Source organism: Stenella coeruleoalba (assembly GCF_951394435.1).
Source record: "Stenella coeruleoalba genome assembly, chromosome: 11".
In the NCBI taxonomy this organism is placed as follows: Eukaryota; Metazoa; Chordata; class Mammalia; order Artiodactyla; family Delphinidae; genus Stenella; species Stenella coeruleoalba.
Window position 1 is genome coordinate 38084903 of NC_137157.1, and position 27173 is coordinate 38112075.

At 35.3% G+C, this 27173-nt stretch overlaps 2 protein-coding genes across 2 annotated transcripts in view; one reads left to right on the forward strand and one right to left on the reverse strand.

Annotated features, from left to right (window-relative positions):
• Nucleotides 1-6565, forward strand: part of LIN7A (lin-7 homolog A, crumbs cell polarity complex component) — a 390131-nt gene extending 383566 nt beyond the window's left edge. The window contains exon 11 of the mRNA XM_079936906.1: nt 4926-6565. The gene's annotated coding sequence lies outside the window, so the exon portion shown is untranslated. The remainder of the gene's footprint in view (nt 1-4925) is intronic.
• PTPRQ (protein tyrosine phosphatase receptor type Q) overlaps nt 1-27173 on the reverse strand; it is a gene marked incomplete at its 5' end in the record, with an annotated part of 196504 nt that overhangs the window by 47362 nt on the left and 121969 nt on the right. Inside the window, 7 exon segments of the mRNA XM_079936915.1 lie at nt 7141-7214; nt 9206-9428; nt 9984-10142; nt 13130-13196; nt 15506-15750; nt 18956-19142; nt 25806-25927. Of these exon segments, the coding sequence (XP_079793041.1) occupies nt 7141-7214; nt 9206-9428; nt 9984-10142; nt 13130-13196; nt 15506-15750; nt 18956-19142; nt 25806-25927 (1077 nt within the window).

Sequence of the window (27173 nt, forward strand, 5' to 3'; positions counted from 1 at the left end):
CTCCCTATTGTTCTTGGGACACACCAGGTAACTCTTGATACAGGGCTTTTGGCCAGCTTCTTCCTGTGCATAGAAATGTATTTCTCTTATAGATCTGCCTGGGTAGCCATTTCATTACCATGAGGAATTTGCTCAAATATCACCTAGTCAGTGAAGCCTACACTGACCACCTCTTACGGACTGAATGTATGTGTCCCTCCAAAATTCATATGTTGAAGCCCTAACACAAATACAGTGTGACAGTATTTGAGTAAGGAAGTAATTAATGCTATATGAGGTCACAAGGGTTGGGCTCTAATCTGATAGAATTAGTGTCCTTTTAAGAAGAGACACCAGAAAGCTAGTTCTCTCCCTCCGAGTGCACATGCTGAGGAAAGGCCAAATAAGGACATAGCGAGAAGGAGGCATTCTGCAAGCCAGGAAGAAAGCCCTTACCACATACTGAAGTGGCTGGAAGCTTACCTTTGATTTCTTGCCTCCAGAACTGTGAGAAAATAAACTTCTGTTGTTTAAGCCACTCAGTCTATAGTATTTGTTATGGCAGCCCAAGCAGACTAAGACATTACCATATTTAAGATTGAAAGCTGCAACTCCTTCACTTCCTGCCTTCCCCCTTCTACCTCCTCTACACTCTGTTCTACTTTTTCTTTTCTCCATAGCCCTTTGTAACATCTTATAATTCATTTATTTATTATCTTATTGTTTATTACCTGTCCAGAATGTAAGATCCCTGAGGACAGGACTCTTTGTTGTTCAAAACTGTATTCCAAGTCCTGAGAACAGTATCAGGCACATAGCAAATGCTCAATAAATATTTTCTAAATTTACTGATATATAAAAATATCGATTTTGAAGTATATTAGAAATTAAAAATTTTCAGGTTGAAGATTAGGCATTAAACCAAATAAGAATATATGTTATTAATTATTTTGATACAACTAGTAATTATAATTATAACCAATTTTAAGTTATATAATGTATAATTTTACTGTAGAAAGTATTAAAGTCAAGTGACAAAACAGGTTAACTATCTGTAAAATACGCAGGGGTTAATGTCTTTTCTTCCCTGGATTGGTGCTTATGAAATGTTAACACTATGAAAGAGTTTCTGTGGCTATTCTGCATGGTGGATTTGAATGAACACTGAATCCTGAATAGTTATCAGAGTTTCATGGTCATCTAGAATCTCCAGCTAAATTTAGAAGACTCTAAAGGGGTATGTAGCTCATAAAGTATTTTAGATACACCTTTTTCATACATTAAAATATAAATGGTTTGTTTCATGAATTTTCACATGCTGACTCCTAACTGGATATGCTTGGGAAAGGAAACATGAAGATGAATAGAATCATCTTTATCAAGTAGTATTGAGTCACTGGACCTTGGAACCTAGTGGGGAAAAAATGATTTCATAGACCACAAAAAATTTTCAGATTAGATTACCATTTCAAAGCACTAGCCAAGTGAAGTGAGGAAATGACATATGATGTATTAATAAACAATAGGTAATCCTTTGGGCACATGTATTACAAATGTACTACTAGGAAAGGACAAAATGTACTATGACTGTCCAGCACAAATTTTGATTCACTGCTATGCATGTACCCACAGAGCATTACCAGTACAGAATGAAGTCATTTCTCTAAATCCTTTCACAGAAAACAAAACTCTTTCACTTAAAAATATAAACATGATTCTTTTTGTAACGTGTACATTTCCTGATTAGACTTAAAATCTATTGAAAGGTCAAATTAAATTGTTTTATGTGCATAACAGAATGTACTACTGTAGTAATTAAGCAAATCATAATTATAAAGCACTACCTAATTTTTCATAATATTATCTTTTGATTATCATTATTTAAACTCCTCTATGGATCTGACTTTTTAATGCAGCTTTATATCTCTAAGAAGCTTGAACTAAATGAGTTATAAAGCTCCTAGGATAATGCCCGGCTCTTGATATAGGTACTTACTGCATGAAAGATCATCATCTTAATATTATTATTAATCTTAAAAGAAAACAACTTCTTATAACAGAACTTAAGTATAAAAAGTTCTTCTCTTTTAGCCCAGTATTAGCCATCCAGAATATTCAAATACTGCACAAAGCACTTACTAAAGTTCTCAATTTCATAATTCAAGAAATGTAAATTAAAATACCCTAAATAAATGTTTTTTAATACATCATATTGGCAAAATATTAGAAGTAGATAATAAACAGTGGCCAGGTTGCAAAGTCATACTTAGTCATTGTTAAAACAAACAAAAAGGAATTATTGCATCTTTATGTGTAAAAACAGTATACTTATGTATGAATGTTAGCCTCAGAAAGCTAAGATGAGCAGGTGCAAAGAGAACAGCTAGAAATAATTTAAAATGTTGAGAAGAGAAAATGGTACAGCAAAGATAGGAAGTCTGTGGGAACAGAAAAATCAGAAATAGTAGTGAAATCAAAAGCTACTTAGGCACTTAGTGATTTCCAGGCAACGCAGTACAGTGGTTATAAGCACAGCACTGCCTGAAGTCAGGTTGCCTGGGTCTAAAAGCTGGTGCTGCCACTTCCTAGCTCTGTAACCTTGGGCAAGATGCTTAAAGACCCAGCTTCAGATTTCTTACCAGTAAATTGGGGATACCTATAAACAGGAAATCGTGTTATAGGGTTGTAGTGAAAAATACATGAGGTTATATACAAAAAAAATCATAAAGGGCTTGTCACATAAATAATGTTTCATATCTTTATTAATAACATTTCATAGTCATGAATCTGTCCATTCATCTGATTTAATCTCCCAGTTAGCTTATGAAGTAGGTATTATTATTCTCATTTTGGAAATAAGATTGCAGAAGTTAATTTGTTAAGTAACTAACCCAAGGTCACATAAATTCCATATATGCCAAAACTGCCTGAAATATGCTTGTCTGACTACAGAGTTTACGAGGTTCACCATCACATTGCCACTGCCTCATTAACATCATAAAACCTTCCCCTGCTCCTCTGGTGTCCCGGGGGCAAGTGATCCTTTTGCTGCAAAAAATATATAGTGACTGACTCCCTATCTCTGTTCCCAAGTGAGCATATTGGAACTTTTCATTGTTAGCACAGTAATTAAATGAGAAGTATTATGACAAAAGAAAACAATCACAGAGCGCCTTTGCCATGAGGTTTAAGGTTTCAACTTGTTCAGTTTTAATGAAGCCCTGTGAGGTGCAGAAAGCAGTGTCTGGTTTTCAAATCACAGGAATCCTCTATAATTAAACCTTGCAATCAAAACATTGCCTACAAGCAGTTTCCATAAACTGATGTGCCTAAGGGGGTTTCTTAAAAAAAAATTTAAGAAGGAGTCTTGGGAATTTTCTTAATAAAAATCCTAATGCTCAATCCTGAGTGAAAACAAAATCAAGTAAGTTGTAAGTATTTCTTTAGGGTCAAAATGATGGCACATCTCATTTCCCATTATTCCTACAGGCTACAAAGATTTCCCAACGTGCAAACCTCTTCCAGGTTATCAATCCTTACTCAGCAAAGCCCTGTCTGGCCCCTTCTTACTTGTACTGCTGTTAGCCTTTTTCCCAAAACTTAAGCCTTTTAGTTCATCAGTGATTCTTTGCCCCTAATTTTAACATCCAAATAATATCTCTGACAGGAACAACCACTATCAAAATGGTCTGTCTTGTAAATGTATGTCCTATACTAACTTAGAAACACAGCTTTGCAAAGGCACTTAAATCCTTAAGATTGTATTGATAGGCGACTCAACTTGAAGCTCCTTGCCTGTGGTGTGCAAAATACCAGTACATCCATTGGTGGTTTGATGACCTAGATGGGACCTAGACTTTTTTCACTGAAGTGTGAGATGCACACCTAAGTGTTGGGCAGACCTGTTAGAAATGCTGGGAGCCACTAGCCTGTTGCAAATGCTGTCCTATATCCCAATACATGACATGTTTGAGAGAAAAAAAGGACTCAATCATCCTTTGTATGCTTACGATGACACCAATGCATTTTACTGTTTGCTTGCCTCCATTCTTATAGCCATGAAACCATTCTTGCCATTGACCACTGCCCACTGTAGAAACAGTCAACTTTATTTCCTTTTTGGGTCCTTCTACTATATCCTCCTCGGCAATGTTCTTTTCCCAAAAACTCTATGACTCCATGGCCTTTTATTAATGCCAATTATAGACCAGCACCTTTTCTGGAGGGTGTTCTTTGGTTCCTGACTCAAGAGTGAATCTGATATACACAGAACCACAATATCCAATAGCCAGGTAGAAAATTAATACGAGGCCAGAAATCGATGGTGTTACATCCATTAACCAGCAAAATGACTGGGCTACTTTGATGGACATCAAGGAATTCTGCTCCTGTGGTACACACCATATTCCAAATCTGAACATTTCATTTCACCACAACTGAGGGTTGCACTCCTTTTAATTTCCTCCACTCCTGCCCGGCACTATTTTCCTAGCTACAAATAACTATCTAGATAGCAGAATTTTATGTGGTCAATTGGAATAAGCATTAGAGAGCAAACTCCTATTATAAAGCTGCTATCTATCAGGAGAGAGCCCATGGGAGGCCACCCTAAGGAGGAGCCTGAAAGGCTATCCTGGTGTCACTGGTCTCCAAATAGCATATGAACCCTGAAAAATTGATTGTAGATACGTGGGACTCTTCCTTGTCACAACCCCTTACCAACCCAATGGCATTTCACTGACTGTGCCCAGCTTGTGTTTCCCTAGTCCCTCCTGTTCTGACCTTGACAGGATCTGGTGCTCTGCCGTTCATTATACATCTTACATCCCCTTATACTCCTGCTGTTACCAGGGCACACAAACATTAGCACCTGGATGACTTGGGTGGTGGTGATGATTCCAAAAGGGGAATCAGAGAACTGATGATGTATTTCTTCTATCTTCTAGAATTACTTATTGTATTCCACTGCCTTGGCTGAGAGACAAAGAAAGAAAGAGAAGACCGTCGCTGAGGGACATCTTGAGACTACCTGTGGCCAAAGTGATGGACGAGGCCCATCCTTGGCCAAAGGGAAGCCATTTAGCAGAATCTGGGAATCACGTCCCTGTACACCATGGTTCCTGATGCTTGGTTTCCCTCCTCTTTCGTTCCTATTAACCTAGATGTCTCAACTTTACCTTTCAGATAATTGGCTGAATATGTTGTCCTCATATCCATAATCTACATAAAACCAGCAAGCTATGAGATGAACAGCAAACAACACAACAAAGTGATCTCTTTTTAGCACCGCATCCTCAAAATATCATCTAAGACATATGAGCTAATCCACTTGTACTATGTTTCTTATCTTCCATCGGTAAATATACCGGGTCACCATTTAGCTGTGATAATACGTAGTTTCTGAATGCTGTAACCTAAAGGAAGTTAAGTTGATGCCATCAAAACATGTACTGTGGTGGTGTCAGGGTGTGATAAACTCACCTATCAAATGCAGAAACGCTTGACACAACTCCAAAACCACAAGTCTAGTCAGCTGATTTAAAAATGATTACGTAAAATTAGTCAAACCAGTGATTTTATGGAATTTAAGCAGACAGCACAGCCAACGAAATCTATGTTATTCCCCTATAAACATTAATGTAGCAAACCGTGTGCCCCTTCATTTCTTCAAGGTCCAAAGTTTCCTTAACTAAGTGGAGGCTGCAGAAACTGGTTTATACAATTAATGTTCCACAACCAGATGAGACTTTCTAACTGAAAAGGGTGGAACATTTTCCGTCTTCTTCCAGCCATAATTATCACTGAAATCTATTGCATTCATGATATACTGTGGATCAGAACAACACACAAAGTTCCACACTCTCAGAGCCTGACACAGAGGAAACAGAAAGCTGTGATTTACTCAGAGAAGTCCTAGGGAAACAATTTCTCCTAAGGAAATATATTTTTAAAATCTTCCCTTATAACTCATCCAAAAAGAAGCTATTAAGCATTGAACACTTTATAACTATAAAATATTAATATCTTTACCTATATTATTTTACACAGATCTTTCAAGGCAGGTAATATCACCATTTTCCAAACAAGGAAACTGAGGTTTATAGAAATTATTTTCTCAAGTGGTAGAGCCAAGATTTGAATCCAGGTCTAAATCCTGCATTTTTATCATAATGGTTGTAAAATTTGTGCCGGCAGAGCCACGTAATTACTTAATCTGGGCCACGGTTTCCTCGTCTGTAAAGTGGAACTAACACTGACACCTAACAGAGTTTCTGAACCTCAGCACTATTGACTGTGGGTTAGATAACGCTTTGCTGGAGGGGCTGTCCTATGCACTGTAGGATAGGTAGCAGCATCCCTGGCCTCCCCGCTCACTAGATGCCACTAGCTCAGCCTGCACAATTGTGACAACCCAACCAAAAATGGCTCCAGACATTGCCTAATGTCCCCTGGAGAGTAAAATCACTGGTTGAGAACCACTGACCTAAATTAAAGGACAGCTGTGAAGAGCCCATCAGTGAATACATACAAAGAGCCTCAGAGTATGTCTGGCCCAGAATAATGTTAGATAGGTTGGTGGTGAAGAAGGACGAGGGGAGGAGGGGGAAGAGAAGAAGTAGTAGCCATAGTAGGGAGAGCAGGAGGGGGAGAGGAAGGGGGAGAAAAGGAAGAAGAAGAAGAAATATACTTGCATCTGACTAATTGTATTGATGTTTTATTCAGGCCTGACTGGGTGTATATAATTGAAAAACTCAGAGTTGATCAGAAAGAAAATAAAATTTAAAAAGACAGGTAGGCTTCTATCTTTTAGGATTATTTCAGGAAAGTTTCCATCATCCTTTTTCTTTTTTTATGAAGTAAAAATGTTTTACATATAAGATTACATATTAAACAGCCAAATAAATATTTGCTTAGTGTAATATTCCACACACCAGCCTAGACCAAATACCATACTGAAGTCTATGTCCAGATTTGAATAGATGGAACGTCCATCACTTAAAAGAGTATTATAAATACTATTTTTTCCTTAGGATAATTAACCTTGAAATGATTTTATCCTTGAGAACATTCGTCATGGCTTAATACATTTACTAATGAATGTTACAGCTGTGATTAGCGTGTTGAGATTATAAATGAAATTAACTACAAAATATGTCTTACCTAAAGTCTTAACAGGATCAGAGTAATCAGAGTCAGTAAATTGTCCCATGACATTTGTGGCTCTAAATTTAAACCTATGAGATAAAAAACAACAACAATTTACATACCATATGACTTTTTTTTTCTATGAATAATTTAACAAATGGCTGTGAAAAAGACAGTTTTGTTAAAGAGAAAGTTAACTTACAAAGCGTAAACTTGGAAATCAGTCACCATCAGGACAAATAAATAATATCTTTACTTGAAATTATCTTGTACATGGACCTCTTGAACTTCATGAGAGAGTGATCAAAAATTTGACCAGACTCATGAAGAGTCAGCAGGTTAATCAAATGAAGTAGATCACCTCCTTCATGGATTTATTTGGATGAAACCACTGAATGTCTGCACAAGCACACTTTATAAATATAAAGCATAATAACTTATACCTCAGCCACCTTGGAAAATGCCAATAAGCCAGATTTAGAATAGTCATATAAAACTCATCCTGTTCAAATACAAACAAATGAACAGTGCTTCTTAATTCCGAGTGTGCACTTTTCACTTTCTGTGCTTTCATGACATATGAAATACAAGATGGATGCAGAAGAAAGTCAATCTTAAAAATCACCGATTGATTCTGTCACCACAGAGACAACCGAAATTTACCTTATTTTAAAACTATGGGACTTCCCTGGTGGCACAGTGGTTAAGAATCTGCCTGCCAATGTAGGGGACATGGGTTCAAGCCCCAGTCCAGGAAGATCCCACAGGCCTTGGACCAACTAAGCCCGTGCACCACAGCTACTGAGCCTGTGCTCTAGAGCTCACGAGCCACAACTACTGAGGCTGCATGCCACAAGTACTGAAGTCCGTGCTCCTAGAGTCCATGCTCTGCAACAAGAGAAGCCACCATGGTGAGAAGCCTGCGCTCGCCACAACTAGAGAAAGCCCGCGGGCAGTAACGAAGACCCAACGCAGCCAAAAATAAATTTATTTAAAAAAGGAAATCTTTAAAAAAACAAAACTATGAACCTACAAGAATTTTAAAATATAAAACCAATCTATATTAATAAATTGTACTTCATAATTTAATCCCTACTCTTCTCAAATTCTTATGATTTTATGGATTATATGAAATGTTTTGGAAAAAATGTAAAATCAACAATTCTTGAATAAATATTAAACTTTGTGGTATATCATTTCTGTAACTGTTATCGTATGATGATTAATTTCAGGCCATAACTTAGTAACCCAAGTAATTGTACTTAATAACAGATAATAGAGCATTCTTTTTTCAAATGCCTAACTTCTCTAACTTTTCTAATGTTAACTTGTCCTAGGATGTTTATGAAGAACTTAACAGTGCTTTAGCAGGCAAAAATGAAACTAGCTGTATTTTTCAAATTTAGTAGTAAAAATTGTATTTTGAAAATTAAATAATTTAAATAATTAAAAAACTATAGTCATGACACAAAATAACAGTCAATTTAGTAGGAGAAAAATAACCAATTTAGCAAAGCATTTAATAAAGCTAACATATCAGCATTGGTTTTTATATTAGATTATTATAATCTATACAATACCAAATATTAAAGTGAATTGTAAAGATTTCAATTCCTCATTCAGTTGTTTGATAGTATGAAAAGCTGAAAATGATTGCTATGACTGAGGTAAACTGAAGCCATAATTAACTGAAAGACGAGGATCATGTTTCTAAAAACCTGACATTAGCATGCACGGCAGAGAAATGAGTGAAAAACACAAAATAGTACACATTCGTCACACTGCCCTTTACAGAAAGAATTAAATTCTACCTGTGTTCTCCAATTTGCACATTTTTCATATTGCCCTTAGTCACTTAACACGTCAAACCATAATTACTTTTAAGCTTGCCTACTTTCCCTACAACCGTATGTTTACGGGATATAAGGACAATGCCTTGTTGATCTTTATCATGCATTAGGTCACAATACATTATGGATGCCCAGCACTTACTGGAAAGATGACAGGAGAGGTAGATGGATGATGAAAGTTGTCAGCTAGCTTGCTAACATGATGCACAGTAAGCGTAAACTATACTTACAAGTATTGCTTTTTTGGTTTCAGAGGTCCATTGCAGATTTTGTCTTCATTGCCAGGAATCATACATGCGTTATCAGCACCTATGATGTAAATTTCTTCATTGCCACTAAACTTTGTCTTTTCCTCTGTACATGGGGGATTAGGAAAGCCTTCATTTGTAAAATATGGCCTTGGCTTATTAAAATATGCATCATACCACTTTGTTACATTTCCATCATGCTGAGCTATTTTCAGAAAAAAGAATAATGATTACAAGTAATATCCAAATGTATTTTCACATTTATAAAGGGTGTTTCTATAATTGCATGAGGAAAACCTGGATGCAACATCTGTCACTCTATGAACCACCAGGGATGATTCAGCTGATCTACCTGGATAATTAGGGAACCCTATCCATTCCCATCACACATGAATCCATAGGCATTGTGGAGAATGACTTCTCGGAGAAAAAACATTCCTCAGTCAAGGGTAACTAACTCTCTTTCACACCTCCAAAGAAGCTATCAAGACTCCATCCTGCCAAACTCAACACAATCCTACCAGCATATGGAATAAATAAATCACATATTTTAACCATGCCTTTTTAAATTTTGGTAAAATATTTTAGGCATATAGTAATGATCAGTAAAATTAATAATAATATTGACAATCTATTAAACTCAAGAGATGTATAATAATCAGGAGTCAACCTCATATTACTAATTTTGAGTGGAAATGTCTTTAGCATTCAGCAGTTCACACACTGCAATTTGACAAGATAAGCTGGCATGTGATGATACCTCCTGCTTCTGCTACAAGCACCTGTACACTTTTGATTGGTCCATGGTCATCATTATAGTAACATATTGGCATTCTGATTGTAATTGTTGTTGAAGTCACAAGAAGTTTTCCCGTGGCATCATAAATAGGGGTTGGTTTGGTTTTTGGTCGCGCTGGAGCTATAAACAAAGAAGAAATATCACTACCAATTCATTTTTTGTTTCTGCAGAGAAAATCATTTTGAATTCTCCTTTCATGCAGTAATTTACAGATAAAGTGATGACAAATATAAATAACAAATGAAACAGATTTCTGTTTGGATACAGCAGATATTTAGCAATTATTACCTCCTAATGGTACAATTATATATTTGAGGCTTGCCTAAGATAATGGGACCCAGGTGTGATTTTCAGACATCTGACTCCTCTTTATATATTAAAGAAATTCAAACTGTATTTATAATTTTCACAAATGCATTAAATCATACTAGTATTTTCATGTTTTTTTTTTCTTTTACTTCCTTTAGCTGATTTACCAGTTTCTATTCTAGTCATACCAGGAGCCCTGCCCTCCAACCCTGCAGTTATCCATACCAAACATCTGGATGGTATCCTCACATATTTTTCTCTATGTTCACATAATCATATAAAAATACATAAAGTCATACATCATGGATTCTTCTCACTGATATGTTTTAATGGTGCTATATTAAGTATTATAATTACCCCACATATTGTTTTTCTCACTTAAATAAGACTTGTGTAAATCTTTTCAAGTCACCAAGTTCTGGCTAACTCATTCTTCTTAATGACTATGTTGTACATCATGGTGCAACTGCATCATATTTATTCAGTCATTCATCTAGTGATGGGAATTCACTTTTCCTTCAGGTTTTGAACATTTGCTTCACTACTCAGCCTTATACATTTAGCCTTATTTACTGATCCTTTTATTTCTATGGAATATATTCCCAAGGGCAGAATTTCTGGAACAAAAGAAACATGTACTTTTAACTTTAACAGATACTGCCAGAATAATTTTCTAAAAGTGCCATCATGATAATTCACATTTTACCGTCAATGCATGCAGGTATCTCCAAAATCAACATTTGTAGAAGCTCCTCTTGTTTCATTTCATCTTATAGCTACATACACTAGCTGAGCATCAGGAAGTTGCTTAATCAAACTTCAATTCTCGTATTTATAAAATCTTTTAAAAAAGCCTCTCCGACAATGCCATAAAATTGCCAATATCATTTCCATTTTATACATGAGGAAAATGGTCTTATGCTACGTAGCGGTAAGAGGGACTATCAAGACTGGAACCAAATCTTTCTGACTTGATCCCTGAGCTCACTCCTCTGATACATAAAAGTTACGATGACATTAGATGTATAGAAGTTTATTGGGGAAAATATCTATGAGAATCAAGGGGCAGGGTGCAATAGCAGGTGGCATGATCACAGGCCTGACACGTGTGAATGGGGAGAAGGAAGGAAGAAAGGATTCAGCAGGAAGGGCCTCAGGTTTCAGGGAGTTCTGAGAAACTTTGAGAGAGGCCACTGGGGAGTCCCCAAGCCAAGGTTTCCTGTTAGAGGAATCTGGCATGCGACAGTACTATCCAACTCGGTATTATCTGTCAAATGCAAATCTAATGAGACAACTATTAATCCAGTGTCACTCCATGTCAATAAAATCATGCATATTACTGGAGAAAAATTCATTTCTCTAGGGCTGAACCACTGCCCCTTAGTACTCATATATCTTCTCTAGATAACTGGTCATGAGTCTATCCACCCTATGTAAGGCATGGAAAGTCAGAACTAGTCATGTCTGCCTAAGGATGAGCAAGTATCTGAAATGGGAAGTTTTACTAAATAAATATAATGCATCTATTGTTACCTGTATACTGAATATATGAATATGTCTGCCACTAAATAACAAAGAGAAATTAGGACGGTATGAGGTAAGCTCTTCTTTATGAAGTCACTTTCTGAAGTAGCTGATATTTTTTAGACTTCAGGAGTTTGTACATTCCAAGTACATATTTATCAACTAAAAGCAAATAACACAAATAGTATTATAGGTATATAAACTACCCATTGATAAAAAGTAAAATGTATCAGCTTCATCTTATAGTGATTAGTTCTTATTCTTAACAATGCTTGTTTCCAGGCACTGTCCCGTGGGTTTTTCAAAGATTCTCTCTTTTAATCCTCACAGCAACTTATGAGGTAGGAACTAGTATTATCTCCATTACAGGCTTACAGGTGTTAAGAAACTTGTCCAAAGTCAAACAGGTATCAAGTGGCCAATCCAGAATTCAACCTCAGCAACCTGACTCTAGACTCAGCCTAAAAGCTGGCACTTTTAATCACTGTGCGGTGCTATGCTTACCAAAGACTGAGAAAAGCTACTTTTTGTTTCAGAGAGAGGAGCATCAGGTGGAATTCTACCAAAGGTCAATACACTTTTTTTTTTTTTAATCTCTCTGCAGGTTTTACACAGGATTTTAGAGAAGTGGCAAAACTGTGTGCATATTTTCAGTCTTGAGAAAGCACCTTGAATGACTGAATGCCCCTGAGGTCCTCTTAGTAATCTTTTATGGCTTTTGTGGAATTTGGTGGGGGAGGCAGTCTCCAAATTTTTGTATATTTTCTATGAAAAAACATCCCTGTCAATAATGAATTGATAGATCTACTTTTATAGTCAGAATCATAAAGTTGATTATATGGTAGTTCAGTAAGCACTATTTGATTAACTGAAAAGAATCTGACTTTCAAAGTAAATAAAGATCAGTCAAGGAATCTAATTAGAACTAGTCGAAGTCTAGTCACGTGTAATTTAAAGGAGCTTTCTTTTCAATAAAATTGTAAAAACATAAAATACAATTATAAACCTTGTCTCAGAAAAGTTTAAATTTAGCAGAAAAGAAATATAAGATAAATAGCAGTGGGCAGTCTCTGTAATTAACATGGTAATTTGCATTATGATTAAGACATTTTAATTATAGCCTGAATAAGCATACATTACTTATTACTTAATATATGCTTATTATATGCATATGCATGGTTTAAAAGCTTAACTACATCCTTAACTCTAATACAGAATACAAATTATAATTACTCTTTGATTAATAGTATTTCATGGGAAGGCAGCTCATGTACCTTTAATATCCATGGTTATTCTCATTTGAACGTTTGGCCCTGCACCAGCACTATTGATCGCATAAACCTAAAACAAAGAAACACCTTGTTATTATTTTCAAATTATTGCATATGTGTATGTATAACTGATTATGGTTATATGTCATTTTAAAATGATTGCACTTTTGAAAACAATTCATATAGTCTGTTAGTTATATTTTCTTGCGCTCAAATTAATATATGGAGGAAGAACGTTAGCAATAAAATAGTTCTTACAACTGATATTATGGTACTAAGCCCTGAGAACAAAGGTGACCTAAACAGCCCTATCATACAGCCCAAGAATGATGTGGCTTCAATTTGAACCTTTAGGAGGAAACAGCAGAAAAGTCACTATGTCTACACTCTCTCTTCATCTACTCCAACATCTGTTCCTTCTCTCTGTAGCTAGGTTAACTCCGGCTTTCTTTAAATCCATATTCAAGACGCTCTTTTTTTTCCTTCTCTGAGATGAAACCCTATTCCTCAGCCTCCCAGTTTTCCTGTATTAAATCATCCCTCTGAAAGTTGGCCTTTATACCCTGCTTCACCCCTGCCCCCAAATTTCTGACGCTATACCCTGCATAATGCAGCATATACACATAAAGCATTTCTGTTCGAATCTACAGCGGGTGATTTACACAAATGTGAATCCTTTCAATTAACTTTGTGTTTAGGAAGCGGCAGACACAGGCTCTTCTTTTATTCACTTTATCTTGCTATGTAAAATAAAGACTGTGTTCTTGGCCAATTTCATTGTATTCAATAAACGCAATTCAGAATATATCATTTTTGGAATTAATAAATTTGTTTCATACATTAGTGACCCACCCTCCACCCCCTGGATAGCTTCAGAAGTATTTTGATTGAATTAAAATAGTAATATACATGATGTGCTAGGTATACTAAATAAACCAAGCCCATAAAATGCTTAAAAGTATCTAAAGGAAATATTTATTGGTGCATGTAATTTTAAAAAGGAAGTATTCAAAATAAAAGTGATGTTATGAAGTGCTTAATTATTTTTATTTCTTTACAATCTAACCTTTAAGTGAGATAATAAAGTTGGGCAGTGCTTCTCAACCTGCAGTGAGCAAAGAAGTCACTTGCAAACCCTGTTAAATGAAGATCTGTAGGTTTTGATTCAGTAGGTCAGGACAGGTGCGAAAGTTACACATTTCTAATAAACTCTCAGGTGTTGAGGACACTATGTTGCACTTTGCAAAGAATCAGATTTTTCTTTAAATTATGAATTGGTTGTACTTTATTTCCTGTTTTTTTTTTATTTGCAAGAGCCAAAACTGTTACAACACTTGCTACCTACCATAACTATTAATATCCTACATAGAAATTACTATTATTACTAATTTTTCAGATAAGGAAACTGAGGCACAGATTTGAGGAAATTGCCCAGAAAGAAACTAGCAGAGCCGGAATTTGAACCTAGGTCAGTTCATTCCCTTAACCACCACCTTCTCTCTAATAGATCTTCTACAACGGGGGTTCATTTAATGGTACATGCAGCAAGAATCCTAGCAAGTCAGATTACATAATGAGATATAAAGTTTGCGAGGGAACACAAATTATTAATGACAGTTTTCTGATATAAACAGTTGATAGGAAGGAGCTACTTGAATGTATAGGGTGAATTCTATGTTGCTTAAAAGATGATTTTCTGAACTTCATGATTGTTTGAAAATTCCAAGACATGCAAAAATAGTGAAAGGATGAAACAAATTGTGTATGTGTTTGGGTGTATGTATGTGAACTCACACACATATTTACTTTACCAAATGGATAATTTAGAATTAAGATGTAAAATAACATTAGCTTTTAGTAATAGTTGTGTGAAATACATGTGAATTTCAATCACATAGTTATTTCTGACTTCTGCCTTTGAAATTTGATTTTCCACCTATAATCACACAAAGTTTTTCTTTAGGCAGAATCATCTCATTATATATATCTGCTCTTTAACTTTTATTTATCGATTTTATTTATTTATTTTTGGATGCATTGGATCTTCATTGCTGCTCGCAGGCTTTCTCTAGCTTCGGCGAGCAGGGGTCACTGATCTTTAACTTTTAACGTGGATTTTCTTCCTGCTTTATTTCTGGATTTCCACTATAATTGTGCAAACTTTTTTGTTGTTTACATATTTTCACAGGACTTGCTGTATTAAAATAGGAAAGCAGCAATTTTGTTTCTCCAAATTTATTTTCAGTTGGCATGTCTTAAGCGATCCCACGAAAAGATAGGAAAAATGTATTATGTACATAAGCTGCAGTATTTTTGAATGCTGAGTTTGTAAACCAACTTTGTAAGATAGGTGAATAATTAAAAGCTATGTATTCTTACACTGATGTTGTATGTATGTCCGCCTTTTAGTCCTTCTAACATTGCAATGACAGATGTGTCCGTTTTCTGGATAATACTGAGGTTGCGAATCTGGACAGCAGTGGGATCATCTTCTTGGTAAACCAAAGCTTGATACACTTGGATATTTCCATTAGGTTGAGAAGGGGGAAGAAATGTTAACTGAAATTTTGTAACTTCATCTGGTATCTTCTGAAATGTCATGTTGTTCGGCGGGTCCTTAGGGACTGAAATGAAATATTTAGCAATTACAATTTTAAAAAAATTTGTGTTCATTTTGATGTCCATATAAAACTGATTTGCTTCAAGTTTCTGTCTATAAAGAGTATTACACAGATCATTTAAGCCATTTAATTTTGAAAACAAGCAAAATGACTCATGCATTATAGAATCATTGACATCTATAAATCACAGAAACCATAACAGTGATCCAATTTATTTGCTTATTTATTTAGCCTTTTATAATATATGTATTTTTATACAGAATGCATTTCTATGATACTCTAACTTAAAAATAATGTAGACTCACAGGAAGTTGCAAAAGTCATACATACAGTCCCCTGTAACCTTCCCCCAGCTTTCCCCAGTGGTGATATCTTATGTAACTGTTGTTTAATATCAAACCTGGAAACAGACACTGGTACAATAATGTTGACTATAGACGTTATTCAGTTTTCACCATTTTTCATGCTTTCCTGTATCTGCGTGTAGTTCTATGCAATTTAATCCCATGTGTAGATTCCTGTAACCATCACCAGAAATGAGATACAAAACTATTCCATCACCATAAAGAAATGTCCCCTTAGACTTGCACTCCATGCCTCCTCACAACACTAATCAATCTCCATTTCCATAGTTTTGTTATTTGCAAAAGACAATAGCACAGTGACCTTGAGGTCAATCAGGGTTGTTGTATATCAATAGTTCATTCTATTTTTATTGCCGAGTAGTGTTCCATTTTATGGATGTACGAGTTTAATTTATGAAAACATTTGGGTTTTTTCCAGTTATTTTGTTGTTGTCATTACTAGTAAGTCTTCTATTAACATTCATATACAGATATTTGCATGGACATTAAGTTTTCAATTCTCTATGATAGTTGCCCAAGAGTGTATTTGGTGGATCATGTGGTAAGTGCATTTAAAAAAAAATTTTTTTAACATCTTTATTGGAGTATAATTGCTTTACAATGGTGTGTTAGTTTCTGCTTTATAACAAAGTAAATCAGCTATACATATACATATATCCCCATATATCCTCCCTCTTATGTCTCCCTCCCATCCTCCCTATCCCGCCCCTCTAGGTGGTCACAAAGCTCCCAGTTGATCTCCCTGTGCTATGCGGCTGCTTCCCACTAGCTATCTATTTTACATTTGGTAGTATATAAAAGATCACCAAACTATTTTTCCATTGTAGCTATACCCTTTTACATTGCCACTAGCAATGTATGAGAGATCTAGTATTTCTGCATCTTTTCCAACATTTGGTATTGTCACTATTTTAAAAATTATTATTTCATCTGTTCTAGTAGATGTATAGTGATATATCACTGTGGTTTCAATTTGCATTTCCCCAATAGCTAATGGTGTTGAAAACCTATCTTATCATGAGTTTATCTGCCAGTCATATATCCTCTCTGGTAAAATGTCTGTTCACGTTGTCAGTTTTCTAATTGGATTCTTTTTAAGTGTTGAATTTTAAGATTTCTTTATGTTCTAGATATTCCAGTTTATTTTTGATAAATAAAAGTTATCCTAACATGTAACTAGCTAAATATCAATAAATTATTTTAAAATGATACACATGAGGATAAAATTATTTATGAATAATTTTATGAAAGACTAGTTTTTGTTGTACTACATAATCAGTGTTCTTTAAATAAATGACTCATTGAATGAACGTATCTTATTTTGATCACATTGAAATGGATATTCCATTCTAAATTCTAAAATTCTAAGAATTTCCATGAAAAGGCTGTTGATATTTGGCTGTCAATGATTCAGATATTCAGATATTGCTGCAAACATCCCTAGAGATAGTGCCCTATGGCAAGCAAAAAATAAGTAAACAAATAACAGTGAGAAAGAAAAGAGAGAAAAGCAAATAAACATGTCATTGTGCCAAATATCGCAGGATGAAAAAATGCATAGCTGAAATAAAGGTTAAATTGGTTCAACACACATTTTCACAACATTTGCTGTTATACATTTTTATGATACATAAGAAGCATATATATTTTTTCTTTTTATAAGAATTGTTTCTCTAAAATTAGGATCAGCTTTAAAAAGCTGAATACATGAAAGAATTATCTGAATGCTAGAAAGAACCTTCTATCCGCCAAATATCTTTCGTTTGACATCTAAAATTCTACTCTTAGAGGTTTAGTAGAAATTTATTAAACTATGATATCCTTGGAAGAGTTAGCACATTAGGATTTGCAATCAGTGCTTTGTGGTGTGAATGTGAATAAGTTTAGCAGCAACTTTCCTCACAGATAGGTAGGATGGGGGAGAAGTGCAAAAAGTGTAATAAGAAAATAAGTACCTGGAATATACATGGCCACAAAATGGAAACAAGCAGAATTTTAGGGTGCTGAGGATAGGATGTACTTTTCAATTTAGAACCGTAAGTTTATAGACAACAGAGTATGTAGCATAATGAAAAGACTAGCTAAAAAATATTTTACCTCCTATACTTACCTTACAGATAGCAACAAATAAACTATAGCAACACATTCCTTCATGTGCTCTTTCCAAAGATATATCTGGTGGCAAAGAACATCAGGAGTCTGAAGGAGGATGGGGCAAGCGAGTTCTGGGAAGTTGACTTTCCACATTAAATTCTTATTGGTTACAATCTTATTATTCATTCAGACCCTGTTCATAGGAACTGGAGGAAATCTGTACAGATTCTGACATTTATCAAATAGATTATGTAATAAAACATGTCACTTAACTAAGTGAAGAAAACAGATATGGTGAAACATAACCTGGGTTCTACTTCTGAATTCTAGATTATTTAATAATGGAGTATTATTACTTTAATGTGCATTTAAACCGTGGGAGAGAAATAATTAAAATGGAATTTAAGGTGAAGCTTTATTGGCTATAGACAGTTGGACAAAATCATCTCTTAGGCAAGGTAACTCAACTTCTGAAATAGTGTTTAAATAAATGCAAAAAAGTACAATTGGTTACCTTACTATGAACTAATTTATTTTTGTATTTACAAGTATTGGTTATTCTACATAATTCCACTTTGCCTCAAAAATGTAAATACAAAGCTTTACTCTTGTCAGTCACAGTGAGTCACTGAAGTTTAAACTTATATGCTTAAAAAATTTCTTTTAACACATATGCTTTGTAGGGTAAGGTGTGAGAAACTGTAAGAAAGACACCTAACTCAATTTTTAGCATGAAAAATAAACCTTACCTGATTCTAAAGTAGTAACAATCACTTCAGCACTCGACTTTCCTTCCACATATGCAGCACTAATATTTCCAGTGAATGCAGTGATCACCACGGAATATCTTGTGAATATTTTCAGATCTTTAATTTCTATGGTTTTATTTTCTCCATTTGACTTGATTAAGGAAATATTAAATTCATCACTATCTACCTACAGGAAAAAATAGCTAACAATTAAAGGAAGCAGCACTTGAGATACAAATCACTAAAACATAAAAATAGAAAGCTATGAGTGGTATATTTTTCTAGCCAAGATTTAAAAATTCTTTTATTTACAGTCAGACAGACCTGGGAAATCCGAAGTGCTACTTTAACAGTTTACTAATTACAATTATTTCAACAATTGAAAGTAAAAGAAAAAAAATCAATCACAATTAATCAGAACAAGCAGAAATCATCTCCGCAGTCAATGAAATTTATACTCCAATTATTTTTTAACATCTTTATTGGAGTATAATTGCTTTACAATGGTGTGTTAGTTTCTGCTTTATAACATAGTGAATCAGCTATACATATACATATATCCCCATATCTCCTCCCTCTTGCATCTCCCTCCCACCATCCCAATCCCACGCCTCTAGGTGGTCACAAAGCACTGAGCTGATCTCCCTGTGCTATGCGGCTGCTTCCGACTAGCTAGCTGTTTTACATTTGGTAGTATATATAAGTCCATGCCACTCTCTCACTCCGTCCCAGCTTACCCTTCCCCCTCCCCGTGTCCTCAAGTCCATTCTCTAGTAGGTCTGTGTCTTTATTCCTGTCCTGCCCCTATGTTCTTCAGAACCTTTTATTTTTTTTTAGATTCCATATATATGTGTTAGCATACAGTATTTGTTTTTCTCTTTCTGACTTCACTCTGTATGACAGACTCTAGGTACATCTAGGTACATCAGACTCTAGGTACATATAGTCTGTATGACAGACTCTAGGTACATCCACCTCACTACAAATAACTCAATGGAAAATAATATTCCATTGTATATCCATTGTATCCATTGTATACATATGCCACATCTTCTTTATCCATTCATCTGTCAATGGACACTTAGGTTGCTTCCATGTCCTGGCTATTGTAAACAGTGCTGCAATGAACATTGGGGTACATGACTCTTTTTGAATTATGGTTTTCTCAGGGTATATGCCCAGTAGTGGGATTGCTGGGTCATATGGTAGTTCTATTTTTAGTCTTTTAAGGAACCTCCATACTGTTCTCCATAGTGGCTGTAACAATTTACAGTCCCACCAACGGTGCAAGAGGGTTCCCTTTTCTCCACACTCTCTCCAGCATTTATTGTTTGTAGGTTTTTTGATGATGGCCATTCTGACTGGTGTGAGGTGATACCTCATGGTTGTTCTGATTTGCATTTCTCTAATGATCAGTGATGTTGAGCATTCTTTCATGTGTTTGTTGGCAATCTGTATATCTTCTTTGGAGAAATGTCTATTTAGGTCTTCTGCCCATTTTTGGATTGGGTTGTTTGTTTTTTTTTGATATTGAGCTGCATGAGCTGCTTGTAAATTTTGGAAATTAATGCTTTGTCAGTTGCTTCATTTGCAAATACTTTCTCCCATTCTGAGGGTTGTCTTTTGGTCTTGTTTATGGTTTCCTTTGCTGTGCAAAAGGCTTTAAGTTTCATTAGGACCCATTTGTTTATTTTTATACTCCAATGTTTTACAGAAGAAAGAATATAGGTTGGTACCCAGCCATCAGGGGTTCAAATCCCAACCTGGTCACTTAATAACTCCTGTAGCATTTGATAAGTCATTTATGCTGTCTTACTTTCTGTATATGTAAGATTGGAGTGGTAATATCTACTTAAAATATTTTGATGATTTAGAAAAAACAGATCTGAAGTAGCTGGCACAGAAATTTGCAATTTTGTTTTTTACCATGATCAACAAAAATGAAACACATTTTGCAATATAATTCAGGATGTGTGTGTGTATTCTTTATAACTGAAAATTGCTTTTCAGAAATACAACTTCTGAAATGCACTTTGATATTTTCTGCTCTTTTTAATTTTACTCCAATTCATTTAAAAAATGCTGGTCATAATTAAGTTTGAAAAACTGATCTAGCACCATGCAAGGCACTAAGTAAGGAATCAATTAACATGATGTCATAATTATTAAATGTGTACAAATGAGTATGCTTAGGTATATTAAATATAGTTGTATAATTTATTAAAACATAGTCTGTCTTTGATGGAGAGTCTGGCCTATTCACTGTAGGGATTAAACACAGCTAAAGTTTCTAGCACTAAATAGAAGGGCTTTGCCTGAGATGAACAACAGCAAGTTTGAAATCCTATTATGCCTGCTTCTCTCAAGTACTTGAAAGACTTAAAAACAAGTTGGATACACTGTCCTCACTATCAAGTTCATTTTCAACCTGACCCTCTGTCATAACTTTGAAAGACGTTTTTTTTGTTTAATATGTTCTTCAAATGCTCTTTTCTAAAAGCTTTTTTAACTAAAAACGATGTTGCTATGAGAAACACAGCAAAAGGCTGAAAAATATCAGATCTGCAAAAAGTCAAACAGATCGAACCAGAGCAGTGGAGGGAGGTGTTCCACCTCTAAAATGTCAGAAAAACAAATCAATCAGTGTAGGAATCCAATTGATCGGGTGCATGCACCCACTGGTAGAAAGTGTGTATGTATTTAATTAGTTGTCAACATCTAAATATCTCATACAAATCGGGCTTTTAAAATTTCCCCTATGACTAGGCTTGTATTCATGCTGGGTAACAATTATCTAGAGATGAGTGACAGGTGACTCCTCTAATGGGGCAGGGGTCTCCAATTCATCACTGAAGCTTCATTGTGACTGTTCCTTGATGTTCCTTGCCTGACTACTATAGCTATTTCAACTCTGATTTTATTGAGTTGAGGTGAATTCCTCAAGATTCCATAGCAACTTGGTAGCTGAGACAGGATTTACTCCCAGGTCTTTGAAGAGTCCAGACCTCTCTACACCAAGTCATGGGGCATGGTCTTATAAAGTAAAACGAAATTATTCCAATGCCTTCCATTAAAAAATGGATAACAAATAGCAAGTAGTAAAACATGAAATAACATGCATGTGATCTACTATATCTTAAAAAATATACAGTAAAATTCAAAAAGAATGCTGGGCCCTCAAATACAGCATGTGGAAAAATTCATTTTCTTTCTTCACTAAACCTACTATCATTAACTAATATTCGTCCACTTACCCAGGACTGAAACCTCAGACCTTTTTGACCCATCATTTCCCTTCAATCAGTTCCAAATTCGTTTGCTCATATTTGATCATCGATTATTATGACGAAATGTCTGCCATTTTTTTTGAAGTGTGGTTGTTTCATATACACTGTCAGTAATTAGATTCTGGTTCTATTTTCCTCTCCTTTGCCTGCCCCACCTGCACTCTTCCCCACCTGGTACACCCCCATTTAATTCTTACATCCCAGAAGAGAACAAATTTCATCTTCTCTGTGCAGTCTCCTCTATATATTATGTCCCCCATAACAGAAACTTTAATTACTTTGTTAGTTTATATTCCAAAAAAGACTGCATACCTCATACTCTACAACTAGCTCTTTATATTCTGGTGTCATTCTCTAGAGTGTGAGCTACTTGGAAGCAGAACTTTGTTTTCCATCTTTGTCTTGGTGAAAGAAGCTACTAACTATTTGCTAAGTTAAAAAATAAAGGGGCCGACAAACAAAGGGCCACAAAATGCATTAATATCCAGTAGAATCATCCGGGATGATATCTGAGCCCATATATCTTTATTCAAGATTGTCAATTTTTGCTTAATTTGAGTCTTTTAAGGGAAGAGTTTTATGCTCTTGCGGTTAGTATTTGACAGAGGCCAGGCTGCAGCGTAAGTCCTAAATTCAGTGACATACGTTCTTCTTTGGCCTGCGAGCCAATGACTTTTGAAGGTAGATAGTTATATATTCATGAAATGAGCTGCAGATAAACTCTATAAGTATAATGACCACGTCAGACTTGTTCACTTCTACATACCCAGCACGTACCACAGTGCTGGCATTTGAATGTATTTAAAAGCGTGTTGGGAGTTTGGGATTGACATGTACACATTGCTATTTTTAAAATAGATAACCAACAAGGAACTACTGCATAGCACAGGGAACTCTGCTCAATATTCTGTAATAACCTAAATGGGATAAGAATTTGAAAAAGAATAGATGCATGTATATATGTATAACTGAATCACTTTGCTGTACACCTGAAACTAATGCAACATTGTTAATCAACTATGCTCCAATATAAAAATTAAAAATATAAAGTGTGTTGAAAGAATGAAGGGAAGAAGGAACAAATGACAACTTAGTTCCAAGAATCCTAGGGAAACTCTGAAGTGTTAGAATCTGTTTGAATTTTTGCTATCTTTGATCCAAAGGTGTTTTGGTGAGCATATATTTCAGTTTGGCAATTTTTATTTGCTTTTTGATGGTTTTTCCTATTTTCCATCACACCACTGTCTACTGGTTTTAGCCACGTCTTAATATTTGAGAAGTTATTTATCATCTCTGTGCCTCAGTTCCCCTTTATGCAAAATGAAGACGATAGCATTTACATCAAAATGTTATTAGATAAGATATAATACAGTGCATATGAAGAGCTAATATGTAACTGAAATAAGCAATTACAATATTAGTTATCTTTCCATCCTTCTCTCTTTCCCTTGCTCATTTTTAATCTCAGTAAGAATGCTAAGAGAAAGAGGTTATAAATCACTTTTTTTACTGTCTTATTTTTCCCTCCTTTAAACACAACCAAATTCCAAGAGAGAGCTTTTTCCTTAATAAAGTGTCTTTTACTTGATAGAGCACAGCATTAACATTTTTTTTTTTTTTTTTTGCGGTACGTGGGCCACTCTCTGTTGTGGCTTCTCCCGTTGCGGAGCACAGGCTCCGGACACGCAGGCTCAGCGGCCATGGCTCACGGGCCCAGCCGCTCTGCGGCATGTGGGATCTTCCCGGACCGGGGCACAAACCCGTGTTCCCTGCATCGGCAGGCGGACTCTCAACCACTGCGCCACCAGGGAAGCCCCAGCATTAACATTTTATAATTTGCTTTTAATGCTATTCCCAGAGCATTTGTCATTCGTGTTATTTTTGGCTAATTATTAACTAAAAATCTTCACAGATATGCTCTAAAAAAGGAACATAAACTGAAGACTGAATGGGAGAACAAATGTACCAATAAACCCTGAAACTTTCTCTTAATCATGACACGTCTTTTGAGAAAGAAGTATTTCCTTTAAGAAATAATATAAAGACATAAAAAAATCATAAAATTAAACAAGAGATGGATAGAAACAGCAAGAAGGAGAGGAGAATTCACCATGAATTACCTAATTTAACGTGTTAGACGCAACCGTAAGAGACTGCTCATCAGGTCCAGTAAAGCTCAAGCAGGCTGGCAAGGAGATATTTCCAATTCTAACCCTAGATAACAACTCTGCATTATTCACATTGTGCAGCACCCTGTCTTAGGTGAAAGGCTTGACTCTCATGCTTGGGTCTCCTTCTGTCTGGAAGGCTACTCCAATTTGGTGTCTTCAGGGACATCTTATTTAAATGTTTGTATTCCCCAGGATACTATCCTCAGGTTAGTTCTTACAGAAGAGGCTTTACATGCTGTGTAGTTAATCTCATCTACTCATATTATTTCATCTATCATCGAAACACCAACAGTTCCCAAATCTGGGAATACAAACTTCCTCTCCGGAGCTACAGATCCACAAATAAAACTGTAATGGGCTATCTTCATCTGGAGGATTCCCAGGCATCTTAAAGTCGGTGCATCCAGTACTGAATTCATGCCTTTCCTCTACAAATCTGTTCTTCCTCACAATTTTCCAAATCATATATCTTAAAGTCATCCTTGATTTTTCTCTTCACTCACCATCCACAGATTTTTTTCACCAAATCCTGTAGTTTTAAATTATTTTTCATTCTGTTTTCCTCACTCCATTTCCTGTGTCCTTCTTTTCTTGTCCAGTTTTACTCTTATAGTTTCCTGTGTCCTTATTTAATTTTGCACCCCCAGGACTTCTCTAAAACTATTCTCTACAATGCACCCATACTGATCCTGTAAAACAGAAATCTGTATCCCGACACTGCTTTAATTCCACAATTGGCACCCCACTGCCCTTACCATGAAACCCACGCTCCATAATATGTTATAAGCCTGCCTCCTGATCTGGCCTCATCTCTCAGCCTTTTCTTCTTGAAAGTTTTGACCAAGGATTCCAGAACTACTTACTTTTTCCTGAAGGAAGCTAACTTTTCTATTATTCTAACTTCTATTACCATTTCCTTTCCATGTTCTGCTTCAATTATTTTCAAAATTAAGCTCTGATGCTATCTTATTTGGGAGATATTTCTCCTAATGCCTTGTCCATTCTCCTTTTATGTTTTGAGTTCGTTTTCACTGTATTTTAAACCAATAGATTATTATCAACTTAACCTCGTTTATATACGTCATCTATACCCTGACGATAAATACAATAATAACCATGGTGACAATACTTTATTTACATTTATTGAACACTTACTATGCGTCAGGCAATGTTTTAAGTTCTTTAGGTAAATTATCTAACTTAGTCCTCACAAAATCTCTCTACACTGGGTAGTATTATCAATCTTTATTTTACAGATGTGGACACTGAAACACAAACAAGTTAAGTAAGCTGCCTAACAGAGCTGAGATTAAAATTCAAAGTCTGGTTCCAAAACCTGTATTCTTAACCATGCTCTATACTGTCTTTTGTAAAAGGTAAGACATGCCTTACCGATTTGACATCTATCAAATAGAATGTTGGTCCAGTAATGACAGCAGGTTCACTCCAGCTGATGTTGATGCTAAAAGGTGATGTTGCTACTACATACACATTTTCAGGAGGACCATCTGGAGCTATGAAAATAGAAAAAAATCAATGACCTTGCTACACTGAAGCTAGTATTTGCCACAATACGATAATAGAAAAGACCGTAAAAAAGGATAATCATGCTGAATTAATTATACATAAATTTGTAGTTCACAGCATGCTAAAAGGCACTGGCAAATCAAACGATGTAATTACTTTCAAAATAATTACTATGCATAAAGAACTTCCATATGAGAAATTAATGGTCATAAATACATGATTTTCAAACTTGAAATAACAGTTTGAAAAGAAAGCATTACTATTGCTAAAATAAATCTTTTTGAACAAATCAATATTTTATTTTAAAATAATTAGCTTAACAATGTTGTTTTAGGAAAACCTGCAGAAACTAAACATATTTGACTACAGAAAAGTGGAACTGGTTCAAGTGAATTATATTTAAAATGTATTGTCTTACAAATGTGTCAATAAATTGGGTTGGTTTATTGTTTTCACTGAGGGGGTAGCATAGGAAATAGGATATACAACTGATCTTATTATTACAAATGTAAACATTTCCTGAGTTCATTATGATTCCAAACAAATTCTTTAATTTGTCTTACTTTTATTATTGTTGTCTTTCCTCAAGAGTGCAAAACAAGAAATAATATTTTAAGGAACTGACTGATGAAAACCTGTGTTGAAATTTCAATTTGTAAAACTACTAGGAATTAGAAGAGTTTTCAGTATGTTAAGAAGGATTTAGTCACAGTTACTTTGACATAGACATTGACCTAGAAACACTGTTTACACATCCCTGTCCTATCACGGCCCCTCGTCAATTCCAGGGATATTAAATATTGGGAGATGAGTATTCCCCAGCATTTCTGATTTTTAAATCCACATGAACAAACATTACTGAACAATATCATTCCTTAGATCCTGAGAAGGGGTAAAGAAGAAGAGAAAATATTCACTTCCTCAAATTTATAACAGCAACAAGTTGTATGATCTTGGTCAGACAATAAAATTTCTGGACCTCAGTTTTCTCTTCATATGCATACTTCACAGTGTTTTAAAAAGAACCGCGAACACAAAATGTGTGAAAGTAGCCCATTAGTTTAGTGTTTGGCCCTTTTTGTAAATTAATACAAAATATTATAACAAAGGGCAAAGTAAAGATAAGAACTAATTAGAAATACAAATAATCTACTATGAGAGGGCAAAGACAAAGTGGTGAGTACAGCTGGGCGGGGAGTCAAGGTAAAGTTGCAGAGAGGAGCTGGGGATTGA